The following is a 24352-nucleotide window of genomic DNA, read 5'->3' as shown; positions in this document are numbered from 1 at the left end:
TCACTACAAATAACTCAATTTTGTTTCTTTTTATGGCTGAGTAATATTCCATTGTATATATGTGCCACATCTTCTTTATCCATTCATCTGTTGATGGACACTTAGGTTGCTTCCATGTCCTGGATATTGTAAATAGAGCTGCAATGAACATTGTGGTACATGACTCTTTGAGTTATGGTTTTCTCAGGGTATATGCCCAGTAGTGAGATGCTGGGTCGTATGGTAGTTCTATTTGTCGTTTTTTAAGGAACCTCCATACTGTTCTCCATAGTGGCTGTATCAATTTACATTCCCACCAACAGTGCAAGAGGGTTCCCTTTTCTCCATGCCCTCTCCAGCATTTACTGTTTGTAGCACAAATCCAATCTTTCTTAAGAGCACATCTGGTGATGCATCTTCTCTCACTAAATTCCTTCCATGACTCCTCATTCTTTTAGGATAAAGTTCAGACTCCTTGGCTCAGCACAGAAGGCCCTTCACAATTTGCCCACTAGGCTCTGAGGATCTGGCAGTGAATAAGAGATAAATTCTTGATCCTCAAGAAGTGTACATTCTGGTAGGGGAGATAAATGAAATACTACTGAAATTATTAATAAAAACTTTGAGGGCATGTTTAAGGGTACCCAGACCCATAGGTACAAGATAATCCATTTAGCTTTGAAAACTATTAGAATATCTGATCTAGATGAAAACTTAACTATCATCTTAACTCTCTCATTTAATTTACCCATGAGAAGTCCAAGGCACGGAGACCAAAGCCCACTGGGTATTATTGCCAGTGCTTTCTTATTCTGGAAGACGACACGACTCCTTCTTAAGAGTCTTGATTATTGCTACCTCCATTTTTTTTTTTTAACATTTGAATGTTGATGTCAATTTAAGATATAAAATTGGTATTTTTTGTTATGTTTTTAAAGAGTCCTTATATTTTATATACATATTGAAATATTTATGGATAAATGATATAATATCTAGGAAGTGACTGAAAATAATCAGGTAAGGGGAGTGGAAGGTGTCATAGAAAACAAGATTGGTTATGAGTTAAGAGTTATGGATTGTTAGAAATGGGGGCTCTGCTGGGAGGCACGTTCTCTGCGCAGCCACCTGGACCCCCGCCACCCCCGCGGGGGCTTCTTCAGGCCACACCAGGCATCCCAAGAACTTCTTACAGTACCTTGGTGGATGAGTTGGAGTCATCGTTCGAGCCTTGTTTTGCTTCTCTGGTGAGTCAGGATTATGTCAATAGTACAGATCAGGAAGAAATTCCAACTGGTGTTGATCAGTGTATCCAGAAATTTCTAAAGAAATTTCAGTTTGCAGTTACCTGTTCAGAAACCAGAGCAAGTTATCAAAGAGGATGTCTCGGAACTGAGGAATGAATTACAGCGAAAGGATGCTCTGGTTCAGAAGCACTTAACAAAACGGAGACATTGGCAACAGGTGCTGGAAGACATCAACATGAAGCCCAAAAAGCCAGCCGACATCCCTCAGGGTTCCCTGGCCTACCTCGAGCAGGCGTCTGCAAATATCCTTGCACCAGTGAAGCAAACCTGAGGAAAAGCCACCTGAACATGAGCTGGTGGCTGAGCCAGTCCAGACACAGTTTTGCCAAACATCACTTCTTGTAGACATGACATTTGGGGAGAACTCTTTGCCAGAGAATGAGATGATTTTAGTTTTGTGCTCTCACCTAAAAACATCCACCTATTTTCATAAGCGTTATTTATGGAGTACTTTATAAAATGCTTATTGCTTTAGTAAACCAAGTGTATTGTCTGTCTTTAGCAAAGTTTAAGACTGTTAGTGTGATGCCTTTTACAGATTCCTTTTTATGTTTTTGGTTGTTTTTTTTTTTTTCTGCTTGTTTTTATCTTTATTTTTGTATGACTGTTAATCTCTGTGTTTCCAGTTTTAGATTAATTTGTATGATCTGAGGGGAAAAGCTTGTACGATCTGATCTGCACATCAAAGGATGAGGATTTTGGTTGTAGGCCTTTTATAATTTACCCATCAGTGGCAGTATATAAAAATATGTAAATTTGCTTGTTTTTCACTACTTTGAACTACCTCAAGAAGAGGAATCGAATGCAACAATTAACACTTCCAGAACCTCAGAATGAGGATATTTTGTAAATAGGTTGGAAGAGGATTATAATATCGTAGGTTAGTGTAGTAACTGTTACTGTACTGTAGTAACCTAGTGCTATAGGAATCCAGCAGTATTCTTAAGTTAATGTTGACTTTTATTGGGGGTAAGTTTATATTTTGTGTAGTGTTTATTTTTTCTGGGGGGGGGGTAGGAGCAGTGATATGCTAAGTGATATTCATTTATGCAATAATCAGTTTAAGTAACAGAGCGGACCCTGCTCTCAATAGGGGCATAAGTGAAGTATGAGGGTTAAAGCTTGTTGTGATAATCTCTGAGTTTTGTTTATTTGTTCTGCTATTTGGAGCAGAATTTTCCATTAATGAAGGTTCTTGCTAATGGACGGTGTTGATTCCAAGGGACTGGGGCCTTGAGGTGGGAGGCTGGCTGCAGGGTGCACAGGAGACTTGGTGTTTGGGAAGATATTTTACCCTCTGTCGGTCACACAGGCCACCTCAGATTCTCTGTTGAACCGCTGTTGAGAAATACAAACCGGCATTGTGCCTGGTCTCCTTGCATGAGGCTTTCCTTTCTCTGTTGTTTACATTCCCTCATTAGATTACACCCCTTCACCCTCAACCAGTGCAGCACTGTTTTCTGAACAGGCAGTAATTCTGTGACTCAGTGTCTTGGCTCGCTTTTTCTCCAGCCTTGAAGGTCCCGCCCCACCCACCGTGACATCCACTCACATTCTGGTCTGGCCTGGACGCTACCTGGTCTCTGCAGCCTCCAAACGCCCTCTCCGTCGTATCCACAGGACACAGGACTTCTTGTCTCTTCTGCCAGCCTTGCTTGGTTCTCCCTCTGGGGTTAGTGATCTGTCTCTTTGTTCCTCATGAGGAGTAGGCATTATTCCCCTCTGAATATACAGGGACCACATTAATATTTATACATAATAACTTAGTACTTATTTTTGTTTGTGTGCTTGTGTGTATGGGACACAGCTGGAGGCCGACGAATTCCCTCAAGCAGAGTATATAGTTAAACAAAGCTTTTAAAAGTTGTTTTTAATCACATTATCTGATTTCAAGGTTGTTAACCTGGTCATCTCATGCCAATCAGAAGCTCTGATTGGCAGCTTTAGATTTCTTGATTAAAAACCTAACTAAGCCGATTACATTTTTGGCATTCTTTCAGTAATGAAGAGGTTCTTAGTGAAAAGTTCAGGAGCTATTCTATTTGGTGCTTAGTAAAAATATTTGGAATTAATGTGCGTACCAGTTATGGTCATTTCTTTACTAAATTCAAAAGTTTCTGCCCAATAAACAACATTTCACTTAAAGAAAAAAGAATTATGGAAGCTGAGTGATGGTTACATGGAGGTTCATTATAGAAACCTTTTACTTTTGCCTTTGAAAAATTTTCCATAATAAAAATTAAAAAAAAAAAAAGAGCACGAGAATCCTTTGGTACAGGTTCTCTGGGTTCCATACCAGCTCCTGGGGTCCTTCTCAGGAGACATCAGCCTATATGTCTCCAACTGAGTCTGCAGAAAGCTTTGCAGACCCTCCTGAAAAGGGGGCCATGCCTCCTATGGTAAGTTCAGGTCCAAGAGGCATGAAAACAAACCAACAAACCAATCCCTGGAGGTAAAACCAAAAAAAGGACCAGAAGATGAAGGAGGAACCCCAAAGATGATGTTTGTCCTGGCTGGGCAGTGGAAGTGCCTTCTTTGTGCCAGAGCCTAAGCAGTACTCAGCTATGCAGACAGCCATCCTGGTTCTAGTACTGCCTCCATTACCTACCAGCTGTGTGACTTTGGGCAAGTTACTTAACTTCTCTAGGCCTCTGTTTCCTCACCTATAAAGCGGGGATAAGAGTATCAATTTTTTGGTGAGGATTATGTGTTAATACCTGGCATGGAGTAAGTGCTAAATAAACGGTAGCCGTTGTTGTTATTATTACTATTACTGCCTGAGCTTCCCAACAATCAGTGGCAAAGTGCACGTGGGGTAACGAGCAGCACTGAGGAAATGTGGCTCACTCCACTGTCCTCGCCATCTGCAGCACAAAGGCTCCGACCGCTGCTGATGTGACATATGCTGAAGTCCCCAGGTTGGACAGGGGTGCTGTGCTAAAGGGTGGGAAGCAGAGGGTTTCTCCCCACTGTGGGCCCGCCAGGACCTCCCCCGGGAGACGGGGCGCACCGGGTGTGTGGCCACCAGCAGCCCTCAGTGGGAGGCGGACTTCCTCGGATGGGCCAGGTGGTCCCGCCCAAAGGCCCGGCACCAACCTGGGCTGGACAGGTTTCCGAGGGCTGAAGACGGCGGTGGAGGCGCAGCGGGGGGGATGCCGTGGACGAGGCTCCTTCCCTTCCAGCTCGGCCACTGGCAGCCGCAGGTTCTGGGCCCGGCGGGTGGCGCCGGCGGGGAGGCCGTTTTCAGGCAGGAACCGGTCCAGGTCCACGTACTGCAGGTGGAAAGACTCGCCGTCACCGGGGAAGGCCTGGTCCCGGAAGCGCATCAAGAGGGAGGCCGAGTTGGCCAGGGTGCTGGCTGCCGCAGCCTGCTCTTCCCCCGGCTTTTCCTTCCCCTTCTCCTTAACAGGGCGCGCCTCGCAAGGGGGTGGGGGTGGTTCTCCATCAACTTCTCCAGGACCAATAAGAAGGAACCAGCCAGGCCTCTTTCCCCAGCTGCGCATCCCAGCCTCAGGCCCGACCCAGCCCTTGGCGCCTCTGGGAGCTTCTTTCAGCCATGCGCATCTTGGGACCTGCCATGGGCAGCTACTGCGCAGGCGCCTAGAGGCCCCCTTCCCCGCCTCCTCCCCTCCCCCACCTTTCCCGTGCCCCTTGCGTTGGACACAGCCCTCGTCATCTTAATTTTATCTTTCTATTAAATTTATATGAGTCTCGTCTTCTTAATAAAATCGTCAGCCCTTTGAGGGGGAAACACTGGCGTGTCCATATTCCCTGTGCCTGCAGTGCACTTTAGCCACAATATAAGGTTCTCCATCGTTACTTGTTGGATTCTCTGAAGCTGGACGTTCCGAAGTCCTCCAAATTTTACTCCATCGGATAGTGCTGGTGGCTTGGCCCTCGGAAATTGCAGCTGGACCTGGACCTGGTACCCTCTGCAGGACCACTTTGAGGTGTGTTTGGTGGCTTGAAGAGGAAAAGGAAGCAGTCCTTGAAGAACAGGTATTTATTGAACAGGCACTCAGGGCAGCTTTGGTGCTGGAGATGTAACAAACAAATCAGTCCAGAACCACTGCTCTCAAGGAGCTGATGTTATTTTCCCATCCTCCTTACACTTTATGAACAAGGATATACTTACATTCATTCATTCATTCGTTTGCCAAGCACTCTTCCATGTTTCTGTGTTAAAACATATTCCAATGAGTTGAGATAACAAATAAATGATTTCGGATGGTGCTGAGTACTGTGAAGTAAGCAAAACAGGTTAATGCTTAGGGAATGATAGGCAGTCGTGGTGAGGGACGGAACTGGGATATTCTGTGCATAAATTGCATCGAATGGAAGGTGCCCAAAATAATAAATAGGTACCCCTCATGCAGATATCTGGGAGATTCCAGGTAGCTAGGGCATCGAGTTCAAAGGTGCTGATGAGGGAAGAAGACAGGAAGCAATGAGAACAGTTAGGAAGCTAATGCAGTAGCCCATGAAAGCTGACCTGTGCCAGGCAAGGTACTGACACTGTAACATATATTGCGTTTTTATTAACCCAAATAATGCCTTGTATTTCATTTATTATCTATGAATAAAGGAGGTAATCTCTAGAAAGGAAGGAGCAAGCTCCTGATCAGAGAGTGTGATAGGAGTAGATGTGTAACTATTGAGAGAACCTAAGTCCAGGGCTATTGCCACTGTACCCTCATGGCTGGAAACTCCCCGTTGTGGTTTAGGGTAGCCTCACTCTCGTATCTCTTCAGCTCTGCCTAGTCCTTTCCCAATAAATCATGTGTCAGAATGAAAATTCTTTTGGTGTGAGTCAGTGTTTGGGTTTGTCCCAATGAGATGGAGAACCGAGGCACTCTTTTTTTTCTTTCGTAAATTCGTTTAATTTTTGGCTGCGTTGGGCCTTCACTGCAGCACGCAGGCTCTGCTCGTCGTTGCGGTATGTGGGCTTCTCATTGTGGTGTCTTCTCTTGTTGTGGAGCAGGGGCTCTAGGCGCGTGGGCTTCAGCAGTTGTGGCGCGCGGGCCCAGTAGTTGTGACGCATGGGCTTAGTTGCTCCGTGGCATGTGGGATCCTCCCGGACCATGGATCGAACCCGTGTCCCCTGCATTGGCAGGCAGATCTTAACCACTGCACCACCAGGGAAGTCTCCCAAGTCACTCTTGTGCAGCCTTTTTCAATTGACTGAGCAAAGGGTTCCTAATTACACGCTTTAACAACTCCGTCCACTTAGGCACTTAGGTGTTTTTTGTTTTTGTTTTTTGTCTCCATATGGAACAGAGAGCATCAGAATGACAGCTGGATTCTAGGCAGCAATTACCAGGAATTTTTGGAAAGCTTGTCATGAGAAGAAAGATCAACTAATTATTCATTAAAACATGTATTGAATACCAAGTCAATGCCAAACATTGGACTGGGGCTGGTGATAGAATGGTGAGTAACAGCATACAGGCTCACTACACTCATGGAGTTTTAGTCTAGTGGGTGTACAGGCAGAAATAAGTTGTATTAGTGAGGTGCACAGGGCATAAGAGCTTGGAAAGGGAGAATTAACCTGGTCAGTTAAATCTGAGAAGATTTCCCAGAGAAAACTATGCTTATACAAATAATAGAAAATGATTCTTATTATTTTTTATTGAAGTATAGTTGATTCAGAATATTATATTAGTTTCAGGTGTACATCATAGTGCTTAAATATTTTTACAGTTTATACTCCATTAAAAGTTATTGCAAGATAATGGCTATAATCCCCTGTGGTATACAATTTATCCTTGTTACTTATCTAGAAAATTATTTTTGAATGCCTCTGAAAAGCCAAGGCAAAACACACCGAAGCTGAAGTGATGGTGAGGCAAAAACCTGGCACACTATTGCGTAGTCGTACAGACTTCCTGTGATGTTCTTTGAACAGAAGGTTGTTCCTGCCTCTGGGCCTTTGCACTTGCTTCTCGTGACGCTGCTCATCGGGATCTCATGGGAGGCTCCCTCCCATTCTTCTCCTGGTCACTTTTCTATGACCCCCTTATTTAAACTAGTCCCTGCTTATCACTCTGTCACAACACCCTTTGTTTTCTTCATATGTAATGATCTTGGTTTTTCTTCCATTTATTTCCTTATTGACTGTTTTTTTTTTCCACTAGATTGTAAGCTCCAAGAGCCTGGGCTCCTGCAACCCTTGTTCACATCACCTGGCCCAAGTTTGAGACATGGTAGGTGCTCAGTAAATGTTGCCAAATGAAAGCGAAGGATGAAGATAAATATATATCAATAATTGAAAAATAATAAAGGATAAGTGTATGCACAAGAAGGTTTATTCTGTTTTGAGTTAATAATTTATTTTGCAGAAAGTTAACCATGTTATAGTCCCTTCACATAGCAAAATTCCCTCCGAGATTCCCTTAAAGATGAAGCTGCTACACAATTCTTTATTGAAGAGGAGAAATGCACTTGTAGTTTGCATAATCTGAGATTTATTTTTTAAAATAAGCCCCAGGAAATTTACTTTGAAGCACATAAAAAAGATTAATGGAGAGAGAGAGATACCCCTTCATTCCTCCCTGCCTCCTCCCTCCTTCCCTCCCTCCCTCCCTTCTTTCCTCCCTCCCTCCTTCCCTCTCTCCCTCCTTCCCTCTCTCCCTCCCTTCCTCCCTCCCTCCCTCCATTCCTTCCTTCCTAGCTCTGTTCCTTCCACACATCTTTGCCGAGTGTCTCTATCATGTCAGGCAGTCTCTACTCTTCATGGATATTGCAGGTTATGGTGGAAAACAAATTAATTAAGGAATCACACAAATGGATATAAAATTACCCCTGTAGTGATTACTACAAAGCGTATCACAGGAGGCCTTGACTTAATAGGGAAGCTTCCCCAGGAACGTTACCAAGCAAAGGGCTCGCTGCTCGATGCACACAGAAGCCAATGCTATGGCACTGGCTTTTGAGAAAAGAGCTTTATTTTGAGGCCAGCTGACAAGGAGACAGGAGGCAGGGCTCAAATCTATCTCTGCCATCTGGGGGTTCGGTCAACTTTTATGAGTTAGTGGAGGATGGGTTGGTATGCAGAAATGCCGGTGGGGCAGGTTTTGATGAGTGAGCTTTGGAACTTGGCCATTTATGGTAAGATATGGTAGGAGGCTTCAACATGGGATCTTCTAGGACAATGGACCCTTCTCTTCTGAAAGGATTCTGGCGTTCAAGTTCCAGTCATGTCCTGATCCTTTGGGTCCCTGGGGATGGTGGTGAGGACTTTGGTTCTGGGTGTTATTTGAGGTCAGAAATATTCTCCTTTGTGTGCTTTGGCTGCCTGACTTGCAGTTTTGTTCTGTTGTCTCTGAAAAAACTCAGTATCTTGTTAGAAAGAAGATGGGTCTAGTTTGGGCTCGTTCTGTGGTTACAGTATTGCAGGTGATTGGCAACTAACCAGGTGAGAAGGAGAGAGGGCTGGGAGGGTGACAGAGCAGTTCAGGCCCTGGGTTCAGGAGCAGAGAGCCTGAAGCAGGAGAGTGTGTGAGACTTGAAAGAAACCACTGGGGGGCTAAAGCAGAGGAAGCAAGCGGTACAAGGTGGGGCAGGGTGCATGGGGGAGGGCCGGTGGTGCTGGTAGTCTGTCGCAATCACCAAGCTTCCTCATTATTCCAAGGACCATGGGAATCCATTGAAGAATTTCAGGTAGGGCTGTAACATAACTCTCACGAGTCGCTTAGTTTAAAGAGACAGAAGTCTGGCCAATTAAGCCATCTTTATTCATACGGGCCAGAGAGCAGAGGGCAGAAATGATCTGCAGGACTGACCGTCTAAATTCTAACTCAGCGCTCAGTGATCTGGGAAGTTGTGAAAGTAACACGCCTTGGTTCTTCTCCTCTGAGAAGCTTATTGAACAAGCTGTTAAAGAACAAAAATTCAACCAGGGAAACTGGAAGATGTAACTGGCTTTATTCAGTGATTCATGAATTGGACAGTATCCCAGTGAGTAAAGGAAGGAGGCTCTGAGGGGTTATACAAATGGAAGGTTTTTATAGGAAGAAGGGAGGGGCAAGGAAGCCATTAGCAAAGTAGTTTGAGGCCAGGCACCCTCTTTTTTGAGGGGGAGAGAGAGGGAATGGCAAGAGTTTTATCATGCAGATTGCCTCTTGTTCGTCTGGGCAGGGGAGGGCAGGGATGGAGAGGGACCATGTGACAGATTACCTCCTCTGTGCTGACCAGAAAATTCCAGACTAGTTAATTAAGATTACATTTCTGGGGAAGGTTGAAACTGCAGTTAAGTCAGGTATTGTAGAGGTTTGGTATCATGACCTTTAGCACAAGTGACACTTCTTGGGCTTATGGTTTTCTCTTTAACACATGCCCATATGCGTCATGTTTCTGGATGGGTGTAGTAAGCATCCATCCAGAGGGCTGCGGATTTCTTCAAGGCTTTGTGGGAGGAGCAAACAAAATCATCAATAGGTGAGACTTTCACGTCAAAGGAGCTACTTCATGGAACGTTTGCTCTTTTGCTTAATTCAGGACAACATTGTCATTTTCAGCTGTATCTGAAAGACGTCTTTCTTTCTTGCCCAGTGGAGGGAATCAGATACACTGAATTATTTTTTAGAAGGTGAGTTCACCTTTTCTATGTGAAGGAGATTGAGTTTTTCTTTCATTTTATTCTCTTCTGTACTCCAAAGCATCACTTATCCTTTTCTCTAGTATTAAAAGAAAAAGCTCCTCTGAATCTCTACAGGATAAAGCATATACCTGTAAGCCAACCCATCCTGTATCCACTTACCCTTCCTATTTTATAATGTGAAAGATATTTTTCTAGGCTATGGTGATACAGCAAGAAATAGGAGAGATGTGAGTCTTGTCCACATAGAGTTCCTGGTCTAGCTTGGGAGACACATATTACATAGTTCATTACCCAATATGGTATTTAATCATGATTGTGATAAAGGTCAGAAATGAAGAGAACCAGGTGCTGTAAGAACAAGTGACAGGTTTAGTCTTGGGGGCAAGGGAAGACTAAGATGAGGAAAAGTCCCTTGAGGTGAGCTTTGGAGAGTGAATGGAAATTGATAAGGTGACAGGAGGGGAGGTGGCAGGTTGGAAGACTATTCTAGGTGGAAGAAAAGATGGCCAAGGCTATGACATGGCAAGGGGCAGGGAGTTATGTAGCAACTGAAGGGAGGCTAGCTATCTGCAGGGCAGAAGAGAAGGAGGGCAGTGGTAGAAAGCCTGAAAATGGAGCAGTATTCAGGGATCAGATCAGACCAGGCCTGGCCTTGGTGGCGTATTTAAGATACTGCTTTTTTTTCTTTTTCCTAATCCCCAAAGAAAAAATTATTAAACCAAGGTCACTGGCTGTTAATTTGACCAGCACAGTGTTCTCTAAGGAACTATGAATGCTTCAGGATGAGTACGGATTTTCAGTTCCTTCAGGTCTCTCCAGTGTTGGGCGGTCACCCCTGCCTGATCCACACAGGTCCCACTGGACCCTGCAGACATCTTAGTTTGCAACCCTGGACCAGATGATTTGAGAGTCCCTCCCACCACTTAAGTTCTAAAGCATGTCAAGGCTCTTTGGGGGATACAAGACAAATAATACACAACCCTGGTTTATAAGAAGCTTGAAATTTAGTAGGGCGACAAGGCATTTTCACTAAGAAGTACCTAGAAGGCAGTAGGTAAATGGTAGGAATTACTATTATCATTTCTGTTGTTGCTGTTGTTCCCTGTAGAGCCTCACGTCCATGCTGGGCGTACGGATATTGCTTAATAAATAGTTGTCGGGTGAATGATGCATATGCCAGTGAACAGTCTGGAGACCAGCAGTGAAGGGAAACGAGAGCTGTGAGTTGAGAGACTGTCATTACCTGACAATGTCTCCAAATGCCTTCAGCATGGGCTTATTCATCTACTGCAGCCCGTGCTTTGCACACAGTGATCTCACCAGAGGTGCCACCTTGTGATAATTATGGCGCGGCCTTGTGGGGAACGGACTAGGGAAACAGAGAGAGGAGATATAAAGCTTAGACCTAAAGAGAAACCCAGAGTTTTCTTTCCCCATTATAAAATAAAATTATATCAGCCACGCAGACCCACCCTTGAACTTGCACAATACTTTTGTTCTGGGAAGTTAAGGAACTTGATGGAACACTCATCTTTTAGCCCTCTGCAAGCCCTGTGGGTGGCACATGTTTAGGCAGAACTAAGAGAATACATATTAGCTCCATCAGTAGGTTTAGTTTTGACCAGATCAAATGTAAGCATAGGGTTTTCTACCATTTTGAATGACCCAGAGAGCTGGAGATATCAAACCCTCTACCCCACCCCTACTAATCTCCATCTTTATCTTTGTCTCTGTCTCTCTAACTTCTGCACCATGAATAGATGAATATTCAGTAAGTTCTAATCATGGTATATAGCTAGAAGTCCCAGGAAAGGAATAAGAAGTGAGGAGAGATGGGTTTTTATCCAAGGTTTTCACTAATCAGCCAGATGACTGTCTTGGGTTTTAACCTCTTCTTTGATAAACTATAAATAATAATCCTTCTTTTGTTTGGCTGAAATTTTCAAGGACTAACATGAGAAAAAGAATGAGGAAACCCCTTGAACAAATATAAGGGCTCTTTCCTTCTTTGACTATCATAGACATGGCTTAGACAAAGAGAATGTGGAAAGTCTCTCCCCTGAATATTCTGGAGAAATTGACTCTCAAAATATTATCATTTTCTCTTTCTTTCAGGCATATCTCCCTAACTGACCCATTGGTAAAGTATTTCCAGATTCCATCTAGAAACTGCAGCAGGGACTCCACTTCATTATTCATTATTTTGTAACATTGGCTGTAAAGATACAGGTAAGTAAATATTTAAATTAAATTGTAGTTAAGTTTCAACAGAAGTTGGTTACCCGATTGCCATGATTTTTCTTGGCTTTTGCCAACAAACCAAATGCAAAGAAAACAATCACTAATTCCTAAGCCCATAGGAATCTGGAAACTGAGTCCCTGGTACTTTTCCAAGATTTCACTCCACTTACTCACAATTGTTTCACCTCCTTCATTTCTTTCTTCCCTTCCTTACCATTGACGTTAATAGAAAAATAGCAGCCTTTAGAGAATTCTGGTTCATTTTTTTCTCTTTTAGATCCCAAGCCTAGGGCTCTGCTCTGGACTATATGGGGGGCAGTTATAAGTGACAGCCCTTGCCCTTTATCATGAACTGTTTCTCTCACTCACTGGTGCTCGATTTGAAAGTTCAAGTGCCCAGTGAACCAGTCATTGAAAAAGGACTGTTCAACATTACAGGTGGCCAAGACCTGCAAAGAAAAAGCTTACATTAGATATAAATGAGCCCAAATGTCAAACAAAGAAAATGTTTAGTTGTACTTTTATTCAGTCAATCGTTCCACAAGTGCTTATTGAGTACCTATTTTGTGTAAGAAACCATGAGGGATAAAAAAGATACACAGTCCCAGGTCTCAAGGAGCTTACAATTTCAAAAGGCAATAAGACATTTTGCTAAGTATATATGAGGCAATAGGTATGAAGAAGTATGTAGGATTTGAGGGAGCTAAGTCACTCTCAGCCCTCAAATACAGAAGACTAAGGTGTCACGAATAAGGACTTTGGCAGATGGAAGTAGGATTGTCGGACTTTGGTAGAAATTGCAGGGGTTTGAATACCATTTCCATAGGGCAGACTGAAAGAACTTCTAAATGAGGAGTAAGGCATGCAAGGGCTTTAGTCAAGGGTTCTGTGCATAGAAATGCATTTCTATACAAATATTTCCTTTGTAATCTAAGGTATTTTATTTTATATTTAAAAACATTATCCTGAGGAAAAGTTCATAGGCTCCTCCAGACTACCTAGATTAAGAACCTTTATGAATGTCATTTTATTCAATGCCTTTCTAAGGTTTAGTTCTTGTTGGAGTTGTTGCCATTTTGAATGTTATTTTTGTGGCTGCTCTATGTGGTTATTCAAAGTGTAATTTAGAGCACCTTGGGTTTCCCGAGGACACTTTCAGGGAATCTGCAAGGTCAAAACGATTCCCATAATACTTCTAAGACAGTATTTGCCTTTTTCATTCTCATTCTCTCATGCTTATAGAATGGGTTTTTCCAGAGGCTGCTAAACATGGGATGACATCGTCACTCTGATGTTAATATGCATTGGCTTTATTCTTATTATTTTAAAATTAATTAATATTTTAAAACTCTCAGTATTAATTTCAAATACAGTAAATATCAGTGGATATAACCTCTGTAAACAAAAGCTCTTTGAGGTTCTCAATAACTTTTAAGAGTGTGAAGTGGTTCTGTGACCAAGAAGTTTGAGAACCACTACTCTATGGAAGGTCCACTGAATCTGGGAATGAGCTCGGAGAAGGAAGCAGTGTAATGACTGGATTCTCCAGTTGATCATGGCACAGCCAGTGGAAGGCTTAGGAGGCAGGTGTATTCTGCATGGGTCACAATTCTGTTAATCGTTAACAGCATGCTTGCAGAGCATGCCATGTTTCCTCTCTGGGCCTCTTTATCTATACAATGAAATGAGGTGGATTCCAGGGTCCTTCCAGGTCATAAAATTCATTCTCTAATTCTAGGAGGTCTCAGATTCATTGAAAGCCTGTTTCATGTTGGGCAGGGATCAGCAAACCTTTTCTATAAAGTGCCAGACAGTAAATATTTTAATTCTCCATCACAGCTACTCAGTTCTGCTGTTGTAGCATGAAAGCTGTCATAGATAATATGTAAACGTGTGAGCGTGGCTGTGTTTCAATAAAACTTTATTTATAAAAACAGAGAGTGGGCTTGATTTCACCCTTGGACTATACTTTACTAACCCTTGATTTGGAGCAAAAGCTCTGAAATCGAACTGCCTAAGTTTAAAACCTGCTCCTACCACTTATTAGCTGTGTGGTCTTATGCAAGTTACTCAACGTCTTCATGCCTCAATTTTATCATCTATAAAGTGGGAATATAGCACATATCTCATGTAGTTACATGCAAAGCTGTTGACAGTGCTTGGTCCCTGGCAAGCATTCAATAAGTATGAATTATTATTATTTGACATAAGCAGACTGTAAATCAGGGTGCTTTGATGGATGCTTTCCCAGGAACTCCATGATTACCTGAGTGCTAAGCCAGTCCTTGTTCTCCTCTCTGCTCATTTTCATTGGTATGTGGCTCATCTGGGTAACATATGCAATCCAGGGACTTTCAAGAAACCTTTCAGAGAGTAGGAGGAAGTGGTCACTCCTTGGGGAGTTTCAGTTCCAACCACTGGCAGATCTGGCTGAGCATTAAAGGAAATGGCAGGGTCTCAAAGGTTCTAATAATATGGTGGTTATTTGTTTTCTTCTTTTATTTTAAAATTAATTTTTATTGGAGTATAGTTGCTTTATAATGTTGTGTTAATTTCTACTGTATAGCAAAGTGAATCAGCTGTATGTATACATATATCCCCTCTTTTTTGGATTTCCTTCCCATTTAGGTAACCACAGAGCATCGAATAGAGTTCCCTGTGCTATACAGTAGGTTCTCATTAGTTATCTATTTTATACACAGTATCAATAGTGTATATGTGTCAATCCCAATCTCCCAATTCCTCCCGCGCCGCCCCCCTTGGTATCCATACATTTGTTCTCTACGTCTGTGTCTCTACTTCTGCTTTGCAAATAAGATCATCTGTACCATTTTTCTAGATTCCACATATATGTGTTAATATACGATATTTGTTTTTCTCTTTCTGACTTCACTCTGTTTGACAGTCTTTGGAGGCCTTTTATATCTAGAGATGACACACTAAGCATTCAGTCATATGACCTGCCTTGCAGCCTAATGTGCCCCCAAAGCTTGCTCTGGCATTGGTGCAAGGCTCAAAAGATACCTAGGTAACTTTAAGGGTGTATGCAAAGTGATTAACAGCTTGGACTTTGTCATCAGATAGATCTGGGTTCAAGTTCTGATTTGGCACTGCCACTGGCCCTTATTTGCTCTATAACCTTCAGCAAGTGATTTAATTTCTCTGAGCTTCAGCTCTCTTATCAGAAAAATGAAGCTGTAAAGTCAAAAACAGACATATTGAAATGCATAAGCTTTGACATCATATTCACCGATGTCAAAGCAACTGATAGGTGAAGCACAAAGAAGAAAGACAAAGACAAAATAAGGAGCAGTAGAATTTCTACCACACTATACCTGAAGAAACAGAAGAGCATGGCTAACTTCTCCAAGAACCAGATCAACAGATAAACCACGACAGATAACAATGATCTTATTAGTTAATTATAAGCATGCTCTATTGCTCCAATGCAAAAGAAACATAGAAACATTATACTTAGTGACTAATAGTAATAACAATAATAATACTATAATGATAATGATAATAATGTAACAGTTAACATTTATTGAGGCTTCCTTTATGATCTATTTTACTGTCCCATTAATGCTCATGACAGTCGTATGTTGTAGGTACTGTCACTAGCCCCACTTTACAAATGTGAAAGCCAAAGTGTAGAGAAATTAACTAGGGTCATACAGCTAACATGTGGTAGAGCCTGGAACAAGTCTGACTCCGGAGTCCCCACTTAGCCCTTGGAAACAAACAAAGAAATGCCCAACATTTCTTGTTACACACAACCTTGGTTTTCTGAAATATGTATAATTAGGAATACATCATTGGTCATCATTAAAGTAAAAGATTTGAAAATATAAAAAAGAAAGAAAAATGAAGCTGATACTATCTACATTACAGGGTTTTGTAAGTATAATCACATCAAATAAGATAATGCATGTAAATCCTTTAGCAAATTGCCTGATGCATAGTAGCTACCATTATTTTTATTGTTATGTAGGATTTAGAATAATAATGTGAAAGAATGAGGGAGGAATAAATTGGGGATTTGAAGAGGGTTTTTCAGTCTGAAGTCATTTGGGCTTTGGGAAAATCTCTAGTCATAAAATAACTGAAAATTCCTGTCCTTCCCTTATCTTTGGCAAGAGTTATGATGTCTAGTTGGATTACAATTTTTAAGGACTTGGGGATCGGATGGAACACAGTTGACCTTTGAGCAACATGCATGTCCACTTAAATGTGGATATTTTTCAGTAAATACGTACAATACTGCATGATCTGCAGTTGGTTGAATCCACAGATGCGGAACCACAGATACGGATAGCTGACTCTGGGACTTGAATATCTCTGGATTTTGGTAACTGTGGTGGATCCAGAAACAAATCCCCCACATTTACTGAGGGATGACTGTGCTGCAATGGGGAATTAAGCAAATAGAAAAAAAGCCAAGTTTGGGCAAATTCATTTTCCAAGGAACTCTTCTTATTCACCTATTTCAGCTATTTTTTCCCACATTTTCTTGGAAACGTCTCAGTTACGAGAGAACGGGGCATGGTGTCATAATCTGCTAATCATTGCTAATCATAAATAGCTCAGATAAGGAAGGTAAAGGGCCATCTAGGTAATGAGAATAAGAGAATATTCTTGCTTTCTTACTTGACTAACTATATGAGCACCATGGTTCCGAAGATTCCATAGAAAGGGCCAAATGTGATGAAATAGCGGATGTAAAAGCTGCTGACCCAGGCAATGTCCTGCAGAAAGAAGTGCTTGAAAGTTAGGCTCTTGGAAATAAAACTGGCTAAATCTTATATCCTATTACTCAAGGAAGCTACATCTGGAAGGGACCAAGCATTTTCATTTCTCCTTTTCTACCAGCCTGATCTAGTTTTAGAGAAGGAGTCAAGTTACTCACCTCCCAATACCTTTGGAGGTACATCACTTGCATGGATTGCCCGTTGAAATACACAGGCATGAGGAGGGGGAGCCCAGCTGAAAAAAATTTTTTAAAAAGATGGTGAACAAATGAACAGAATGTGATTCCCGTGGAAGCCAGCAGGAGTCGATCTCCTTAACATGCCACCCCTGGAATGTTAACCCTTGAGAAGGGATGCAAGGTGGAGATCCACAACCACATCCTGGACGCCACTGGGCTTTAGAGTCTCTGATGCTGGACAAGGACTTTGGTTCCAGCTCCTTTGAGGAGACTAGGGAAGCTTTGAAGATTTGAGTCATTCTTGATGAAGGCATCCTGGAAGGGCTTCTGCCGTGAGCTTTCAAGTTTTCTCAAGGTCCATGGAATCCTTCAGTCCTTCACGATCCTTAGCACTGGGCCCTATCACAATATGTCGAGGTGGCAGGAATAGAGCAGGTGTACTCAGTTCCTGGCCACATAGTTATTTACCTGCTTTACCCCCAGGACCAGTGAGGCTGCCTGGGGCACGTAAGAGTCTTATGGAGACCCTTTGGGTTTTGACAACTCTCTCCTTGACCAAACTTTAATCAGATCCTCTGAGCCCTTTTCTTGACTAGGCTTCAAAGTGGGCCCGTAAACATTCAAACTCTGCAAACTGTCAGCAAAATGATGTTGTCCACCCTACATACTAAGGGACTTGCACAAATGCTAGCATAGTTTCTAAGAATAGCTCAAGGCCATACCCCTGGGATGACCCCAGCCCCCTTAAAGTTCCTGCCTGAGAAAGTTCAAGACTATCCAAAGAACTTACTGTTTGTTCAAGCCAAAACATGACTATAGGTCTCTGATCTCTGTTTTCTTAGATCATTTGTTAGAAAACTTACAATTATAAAGTCCTTTCTCTGTCCCTTTGAGATGGATCTTCCCTAACCCAGAGATGTCTCTCTCAAGGACCTGGGAGTCATCCCTTTGAAGCGTAATCATTGAGAATTGGGCCCTGTACCCCAGTCTATGGGAGGGTAGGAGCCTGACTTTGATAAGCACCAGTTAACAGACACACATGGCCCATGACCAGCTTCCTCTCACTTTAACCTCTTTCAGTAATTTCCTTTAGCATGTCCCAGTGTTTAAGAAGTCTCCCACTTTTGTTTCAGCAGAGTTAAAGGTCAGTTTATACTGAAGTCCCTGTCCCCTACTACAGAAGCCTGAATCAAATCTGTCTTGCCGCCTTTACCAAACGTCCAACCCAGTTTCTCTTTGACAGTCTGAGCATGACTCACTTGTATCTGAGATACTAAGTTGAAGGCATTTGAAGGGAAAGGACACAATGAAACAGCTCCTGAGGATAATGTGGTTTGTAAGCTGGATTCTGCAGTGAATCTACACCATTCATTAATTCCTCATAAGCTAAGGATGTATTGTAGCACTACAGACAGGGGAGGAAAGTTCAGAAAAGAAACTCCAACAGCTTTTTCTTATGTGAACATACATTTATCTGGGCCGGGGATCAGTTACCTTTCAGAATGGGACACCAATGTCCTCATTCCTCATTTTGGTCATGCAAGAGAAGGACTGCCTTAGGATAGGTCTGCAGAATTCTAGCAGTGGAAGGGCAGCAGTGGTAATTGATCCCCATATATCAGAAAATGGACCCACAGGCCATCCTGGTCAGGTATGTTACAGGTGACCACTGGTGGCCAACATTTGGGCAAATCAGATCATCTGCAACAGGGTTTCTCAGTCTTAACACTGTTGGCATTTTAGGGCAGGATAAATGTCCTGAGAATTGTAAGATATTTCATAGCATCCCTGGCTTCTGCCCCCGGGATGCCAGTGCCATCCCTGCCCCTTGGTTGTGATAACCAAAAATGTATCTAGACTTTGTCAAATGTCCCATTGGGAGCAACATTGCTCCTAGGTGAGAACCACTGATCTATAGAAAATGTTTGGAACCTTTCCAAAGGTTTTATTTTCCAAATATGTAAGCATATTTTAGATAAGCATATTTTGGGATCCCACTAAACCTTTCTTTGTGAGCTATCATGAGTTTGACTAGATTAAGAGCAAAACATTTTTGCTTCTGATGTTTTTTTATTGGTATTAGCATTATTCAGCTACCCTGTTTTCTCTTAAGCCTAGACCCCCATTCAGACCTGTTTTACTTGTTTCATATATATATCCACTAAAATATCTTCTACAACTGTATGTAAGCTGTGGGAACAGCTAGCTTTCTTCCACACAGAAACTCTATAGGTGACTTTTACTCATGAGACTCTACTTTTTCTGACATCCTATTGTCAGTGCTTGAGCATTGTTTTCCTATCTCTCCTCCCTACCCAAATACCACCATCCTTTTCTTCTTGAGAGGTATTTAGTCTTTCCAGGATGAGAGTCCCAGATGCCAGACCCCTTGAGGGGCATCCTGCCTCACATCCTTCTTGCAGCATCTCCTTCCCTGCCCAGTACCCAGAGTGATGAGATGCCCATTAAGAATGCCTATTTGCTTTCCTGTTTTCCTTTTCAGATTTTCACCCTAGTAAGTATGAAATAAAACATGCTGCTTTTTCTCGGTCACAAGACATGAGCTGGTCTCTCTGTGGGAGGATTTCAGTCATGGCTTTTGGCTTGACAGCTGTTTGCTTCAGAGAAATGGGATGATAAGGAATGTGGCTCCCAGGTGACTCACACATGTAGAAGTACAGGTGCTGCTTCTTGTAGTCAATGTATTTGATTTTCTTCTTGCCATACTGAATGAAGAGAGAATAAAACTCAAATAAGAGACAATATAAACTTCTCGTCGTTATACTCAAGGTCGTGTGTGTGTGTGAGGTGAGTGTGTGTGTGTAAAATCTCTGTAGAAAGAGCCACCTGGTCAGGATTCATTGACTGTCAAACTTGAGGCACTAGAAGAAACAGAACTGGAGTGGGAGGAAATACTGCGGTGTCTTTTGGCTTTATTTAATATGGGCAGTGCTTGCTTGCGTGGTTTATTCCATTTGACTACGGGGGTTGTGATCTTTTATTACTTTTATTATGCCCATGGAAGCTATTTTGAAATTTTTGTCCTTATGTGGATTGGAATGATGATTGAAAAGAAATATTTCTGATAAGTTTTCCGAGCTCTTTTTCAACCTGCGTGCTTAGTATTCTGCTTGAAGCTCAGTCTCCATCTCCATTCATCCATTCAACAGATATTTACTGAATGGTCAAGTGATAAAAGGTACAGGCATAACCCCTAGAATCTGCTTCATTTTTCCTCTGTGTTTCCATCATGGATCTCATGCTGTGATTTACTATTTTTAAGGCATAATGATATTATATATAATCTTACTACTGGGAATTTGAGTCATTTTCTAGGGGTCTTTTTAGTTAATTTAGTCTGTGTCGAATGCACAAAGACAACAAATATCCTGAGAGGAGGCATAGAAGTAATAGTATATCTCCATTACCTAGCAGGCAATTAATAAATGTTTAATTGAAGGAATTAATGAATGAATGATAATTCACATCTCCTCTATAGTTTTACTATGTATTCACTCAGTTACAACACTATGGGCAGTGTTTGATTTTTGTTTTTCCCATTCTTTTGTTACCTCCCCTTCTACATATAGATTTCTTCTCTTATTTGGATAGTAGATTTGATCCTTCCTTCTCTTACTGTCATAAATAAAAAGAAATGTCATAGTGATAAAGTAATAATAGTTATTTGCAGTTACTCCCAAGCTTCTAGATATTTAAGTAGTAGCAAACATGGAAGAGGGGGTGGGTGGGAAATTTTTGAGAGCTGGAAAACATAGGTGAAGGATTGGTTTTGAGTATCACTCCAAAGGAGAATTCTAACTTTTCCAAAATATGAGCACAGGACCTGGCACGTAGATTTAATTAACGCTTGTCAACGAATGAATGTTTGAAGAAAGTGGTAGAAGGATTGACAGTAAAATGGGAAGAACAGAAACGTTTAGGGCTTATCAGAACAATTTTTGATGCAAAACAACTGAATTTTAGAGTTTAAATAATTTTAAGTAATGTCTTGTACAGTCACTTTGAAACTATAATATACAGAAGCCTAAGGTTCTAGACATATGTCTCAAGAGTAACTGTAAAACTTGGAGAGGTGACCTCCATCACCTGTGAAGAAGCGGCATGTGTACTGGATATAGTTCTAAAGAAGCCACTTCTGGAGGGGGTCAGGCTGCCTCTTGAACTCCACTGAGACAAATCACCATTACTGTGGGGTGGGAAGATTAGAGAAATCAAAATGTCTTAAGTTTAGTGATGAGCCTAGGAGTCCACAAACATCAGAGAGGTCTAACTTGTTTGTGGAGCCATTGTCAAAAGCAACTGATTCAAGACTACAGACAAGGATTTCTTTTTCTTTAAATATAGGCAAGGGAATTTGTTTCCTAATTGGAGAGAGTCTTCCAAATCTGGGAGAATCTATTTTCAGAAAGTTGTGTAATTTTGGTTTATGTACCACAAAGTGCAGGCAGCAACTGACAAAGCTACACTCCTTTATTTTTTTTTAACTCCTAAAATTCTTCCAGAAGGAGGTAGCAGCCTCTTCCTAAGCACCTGACTCCCAGGATCCATCATTTCCCCCTGAGGAGGTATACTTTTCTGTGGTTATCCTTATATCACCTATGTTGAAAGAAGACTCCCTTCTAAAAACCTTGGTAATAATCCTTTACATGATGATTTTAAGTTGAGGTTTAAAAAAAGTCAATAGCTGAGACATTCTGGAGTTTTCCCTTCCTTTTTCTATGGCTTAAGAAGTCTGAATTAGAGGTAAGTGTCTTATGAGGCATTTGAGCTGTGGTTCATGTATAAATGAACCAAAATGAACCTGAATTAAAAATAACAGCTTAGTTTCTTCTAACAGAGCTAGAGTTAGTTGACATAACTAGATATTTAGATGTTTGTGATTTAGCACTCGTTGAATGTACCGGCTTATCTTCTATGAGTGAATGAGTTGGACTGAGTGACCTTTAAGGTCATGGAGTCATGCACTCCACATCTTCTATTCTTACAACCCCAGATGCAGTTATTTCAAATCTATATCCTGGACTTAAAAGAAGAGATGCTCTGAAAACATGCTTGAATGGGAACCTCCAGCCTGATCTCCCCAAGACAAGGTTGTAGACCTTTCCAAGAACCACTTCCAGGAAAATTCTCCAGTGCCCAGGATTTTTAAATGTACCTTGATAGGTTGCGAATCTCCAGTAACAAAAAGTGGATCTATATCAGTGTCTGTGTCTTTGGGGTAGATGTTTGGTTTTACATGATGTTGGAAGTGCCAGTAATTCCACCAGTTTGTTGATAGGCCCGGAGGAGAAGAGAGCATTCATTAGTTGCAAGACTTCTCTCCTGAAATTTCCTTCACTATCAGAGTTTTCTGCCTGCATCCTCAAAGTTAAAATAAGATATTAACTTCTCGAACTTGACCCCCCACTGCTGGGTCACAGAATGATTCATTGGACAGAGTCTCTCAAAGCCTATGAAAAAATAATTAATCTGATCCAGGAACACAAATTCAGGCTAAAACAACTCCTGATAATGAAAAAGAATAAACACCTGTTGAAATGAAATGTTTTTCCATCCTCCTTTTTTTTTATCCTCATTTTTAAAAAATTATGAAAGTAGGTAAGGCAGAAAGTATTATTCTTCTTTTACAAATAAAGAAACCTCAGCTCTAAGACTTTAATTAGTTCTGGTGAAAAAAATGGCCCGAGGAATCCTATTTCAATGAATATTTTAAAGAGTTGTGGATCTGAAGTCATCTCTTAAGGGGGCTTGCTTCAGACTGTTGCATGTTCAAACTTCAGTGCTCTCATTAAATATAAATGAGAATAAAGATATTTTAGTTGATGCCAAGCTCATATCATCTCTGACGAGGTTGTTTGCTCAACTGGAAAGAGAGTAGATAAGAAAACTTGGTGATTCCAAGTATCTTCCAATTTAATGATGCTATGATGTATGGTCTACGTCCCTAGCTTCTTAATAATATCAGAGGTAAACATTTTTCATAATGATTCTGGATCTTCATATTGATTATGGAAAAACTGTTCCTAATGTTAATAACAGCTGACAATTATTGAGCATTTTCCGTATGGCAGGCAGTGTGTTAAGTGTGGCGCAAATATTACATATAATACCAATAACAGGTTGAAGCCATCACCTATCTCCATTTTACAGTTGGAGAAACTGAGATTCGTAGATATTAAGTTCTTCAAAGTGACTCAGCTAATGATTAGCTGAGTTTCCACTGAAGGCAGGGCTGTTCTCAGTCCTGGATGTAGGTCAGAATCACCTGGGGCCTTTCAAAACCATGCTGACATCCAGACCCCACCACAAATGACTTAAATCAGAAAATCTAGAGATGGTCCCTGGGCAGCAGTGTTTTCTAAAAGCTCTTCGGATGACAGCCAGGATTGAGAAGCTCTGAAGCCTGTACCATTGAATACTGTGCAATGATTTCTCTCACTTACCAGCTTATGGACGTTGGCTTAAATAGCTAATAACCCCTTTGAACATCAGTCTTGGCTGTAAAATAGGGGTTCTCTCATCCCCACATCGTGAGAATTACATGAGACAGTTGCCTAAAGGGGTTAGTTCTGAACCTGGCACTTGCAGGCTCTCATCTCATGTGAGTTCCCACCTGCCTCCCTAATCGTCTGCTGTCAGTGGTTTCTGCTTACTGCTCTCTGTAGGCCTGGCTCCAGCAGTCCCTTCACTCTCTTATTAGTTGGCCAATTCCAAGTCACTGTAGGCTGGGGAACCAGATAACCAGGAATATATATATATTTTCTGATTAAATGGAACATGTCACATAAAATGACAATATATTATTCATTCTAGCCATTTTGGGGACAGACCTATTTCTCGTATGAATCCAGATCCAACTCTGTATTATCTAATCTATTTAAGCCTCAGTTTGCTCAACTGGAAACAGCATAGATAAGCTGGTAGTTCTAAGTATCTTCTAATTCAATATAAAACCTCTGTGTTAAAGGAAAACAGGCTCTGAGTCAGGGCTTACGAGTTTTTTCTAAAACAACCTGGCTTGTGTACAAGGATTTGGCTTATTGGAAGGCTCAGAGGCATTTCCCCCCTTCTGGGCCAGAGTACATAGTCACCAAATCCTAGAATGTCATAGAAAAGCAGAGATCTGGTTTAACTCCTAATATTAGAGATGAGAACACTGAGAGCCAGAGATAAAATGTGACTGACTCAAGGTTGCCCAGTGAGCATTATCAGAACCAGGGCTAAAAGCTACTCTTAGCAGTCTTTGTTTTTTTGTTTTTTTTTTTTTTTGTGGTATGC

At 41.6% G+C, this 24352-nt stretch overlaps 1 protein-coding gene and 1 pseudogene across 1 annotated transcript in view; one reads left to right on the top strand and one right to left on the bottom strand.

The window, feature by feature from the left end:
* The first annotated feature begins 1064 nt into the window (after window positions 1-1064).
* On the top strand, window positions 1065-1554 carry LOC102992751 (mediator of RNA polymerase II transcription subunit 28-like; annotated as a pseudogene).
* A 3460-nt stretch (window positions 1555-5014) lies between these two features.
* The window catches only part of LOC102994048 (fatty acid desaturase 2-like protein FADS2B), a 40819-nt gene continuing 21481 nt past the window's right edge, over window positions 5015-24352 (bottom strand). Inside the window, 7 exon segments of the mRNA XM_055091376.1 lie at window positions 5015-5246; window positions 11129-11254; window positions 12496-12575; window positions 14393-14489; window positions 16774-16871; window positions 17033-17109; window positions 19719-19779. Coding sequence (XP_054947351.1) covers window positions 5015-5246; window positions 11129-11254; window positions 12496-12575; window positions 14393-14489; window positions 16774-16871; window positions 17033-17109; window positions 19719-19779 — 771 coding nt within the window.

This window comes from Physeter macrocephalus, chromosome 16, assembly GCF_002837175.3.
Source record: "Physeter macrocephalus isolate SW-GA chromosome 16, ASM283717v5, whole genome shotgun sequence".
Lineage (NCBI taxonomy): Eukaryota > Metazoa > Chordata > Mammalia > Artiodactyla > Physeteridae > Physeter > Physeter macrocephalus.
Note: the sequence above shows the minus strand (reverse complement) of the source record. Positions and strands in the feature narration are given on the sequence as shown.